We start from the raw sequence: 1,932 nt of genomic DNA, 5'->3' as shown, positions 1-1,932 counted from the left end.
ACCAAAAGATAAATCTTCTTCAATGTCTATCGTATAACTATGGTCTTGATTAGCAATCTCCTCATCATGAGTACTCAATCTATCATTCATAGCTTATTTTCAAAACATGTAAAAGATTTTAACATACAAGCTATAGAAGTTTGGTTTGAAAAAGTTTTTGTAACTAAGTATAAATAAGATAAAATATACTCACTATGAGATGTAAGAATGTTTCTTTGGTAATTATTCTTTAAAAATTCAGAGACAGAAACAGAGACAAAGATACTTACTAATCGTATATATGGTTTGTTTAAGTTAATATTTGAACAAATTGTTTTCAAGAGATATTTATCATCTGGAAAGACAAGTATAAAATAATTAATATTAATAACAGCTCAATGAAACAAATTATAATACAATGAAAAAAATGAAAAAATCAAAGAACCTAAACCCTAGAGTTTTTGGTTTTTTATATTTTTTTATTGTATTATAAGTATAAAACAATATTAAAACTATATATATATATATATATATATATATATATTTATGCTGTTGCTTTTATAAAATATATGTGTATGTATGAGTTTGTATTCTGTTGAGTTTGGAAAGAAAGATATGTAATAATTATGAAGTTATATTTTACTGAATGTAACTGAAATATAAAAAAAGAATCTATAAAACATTAATGTATAAGTATGTATATAAGTAGAATGCAATTTGTTTAAGAATGATTATTTACTTTTTACTAAGTGTATATTTTTTTATTTCTCACTGTGTGTATATTAATCTAATATAAAATAAACATGTATAGATAATATATAGAAAAACATATTTCAATAAAATTTGTTTACCATTTTTGGCAATAACATTTGCGGGATAGCAAAATCCATTGCTATATTTTGCTTGTATACCTCGACTTTTAGTATTAAAAACATCGCTTGAAGGACATACATAATGTACATTGTCGTAAAATTTTACAAGCGTGTACATAATATATATTTAATTGTAAACGATAGTTAAATAACAAGATGAATATTTATGCAAATGATATTAATATTACACTTTATGAAATGTAACGGTCGCTTGAATATTTGGTGTTCACAATTTTGCCTCTCTTACAGCATGCTGCATGAAGGTACAGTCGGCGTCAATGAATCGTTTCGTAGTCCCGGAAGCTAGGGGTAAGAGAGACGGTATTCCCTAAGAGTAAGTACTGCCAACGGGCGCCGCACTAACTAACTGTAGCAGATTTCGATGAATTGACCAATTACAGTATTTACTGCTAGGGAATACCGTCCCTCTTACCCCTAGCTCCCCGCGTCCACGAAACAATTCATTAACGCCGACTGTACCTTTTCATACAGCAGCACGCTCATATATATAATACTTCTATATTGCTAGTCGCGTATCTTCGCAATGAGAGGCACGAGGCCCGAGAAAGAGAGACGCACGAAGTCCAAATATGGGCATAGATAGTCGAGCGTCATTATGCGCAGGCGCGTCTACTAAGCGAATGCAAGCGAGACAAAGCATTGGAAAGAACGCGAGAAAGAGAAATGCCCAAACGTGCTTGAATGTTCACCGCATGCGCACAAAGCAGCTGGAGAGAGAGGCTACTATATTGTCTGCACCGTAACATGTGGACTTCAGGTCGGCACCGTACAGATGGCGTTAAAAATTCGCGGGGTTGGCGCAGGGATCGGAGGGCAAGCGGGGCGGTTGCTCGTAGCGCCAGCGAGCGCCGTACGAACTAAATAGTAGCAATTGATTGTTCGCAACTACGTCGTGTCGATAATGTAACTACTCTTCTTTTTAATTTTCTTCTCAAAACGTAAAACTATTGGCCATTTACTAAATATCTAACGTTAACAACTAACATGTATATGTATATATGTGTGTAATAAATAAAATTATAATGTCTCCGGTATATGGAAAAAACGTATATTGTAAAAG

General features: G+C 32.6%; 1 protein-coding gene across 4 annotated transcripts in view; it reads right to left on the bottom strand.

Moving 5' to 3' along the window:
• The window catches only part of LOC109862834, an 8,869-nt gene extending 7,750 nt beyond the window's left edge, over positions 1 to 1,119 (bottom strand). For 3 of the 4 annotated variants that reach the window (XM_020442981.1, XM_020442983.1, XM_020442982.1), the window contains exons 1-3: positions 831 to 1,119; positions 194 to 334; positions 3 to 92 (exon numbers count right to left, since the gene is read on the bottom strand). In XM_020442981.1, the coding sequence (XP_020298570.1) occupies positions 3 to 92; positions 194 to 334; positions 831 to 969 (370 nt within the window). In that variant the 5' untranslated portion in view covers positions 970 to 1,119. Of the gene's footprint in view, positions 1 to 2; positions 335 to 830 lie in introns of those variants that run through there. The other variant, XM_020442985.1, reaches the window with a different exon arrangement.
• Positions 1,120 to 1,932: the final 813 nt, after the last annotated feature.

This window comes from Pseudomyrmex gracilis, unplaced genomic scaffold (genome assembly GCF_002006095.1).
Source record: "Pseudomyrmex gracilis isolate BER0280 unplaced genomic scaffold, ASM200609v1 scaffold_2459, whole genome shotgun sequence".
In the NCBI taxonomy this organism is placed as follows: domain Eukaryota; kingdom Metazoa; phylum Arthropoda; class Insecta; order Hymenoptera; family Formicidae; genus Pseudomyrmex; species Pseudomyrmex gracilis.
The sequence above is the reverse complement of the archived record's forward strand: the minus strand, read 5'-3'. Positions and strand labels throughout refer to the sequence as shown.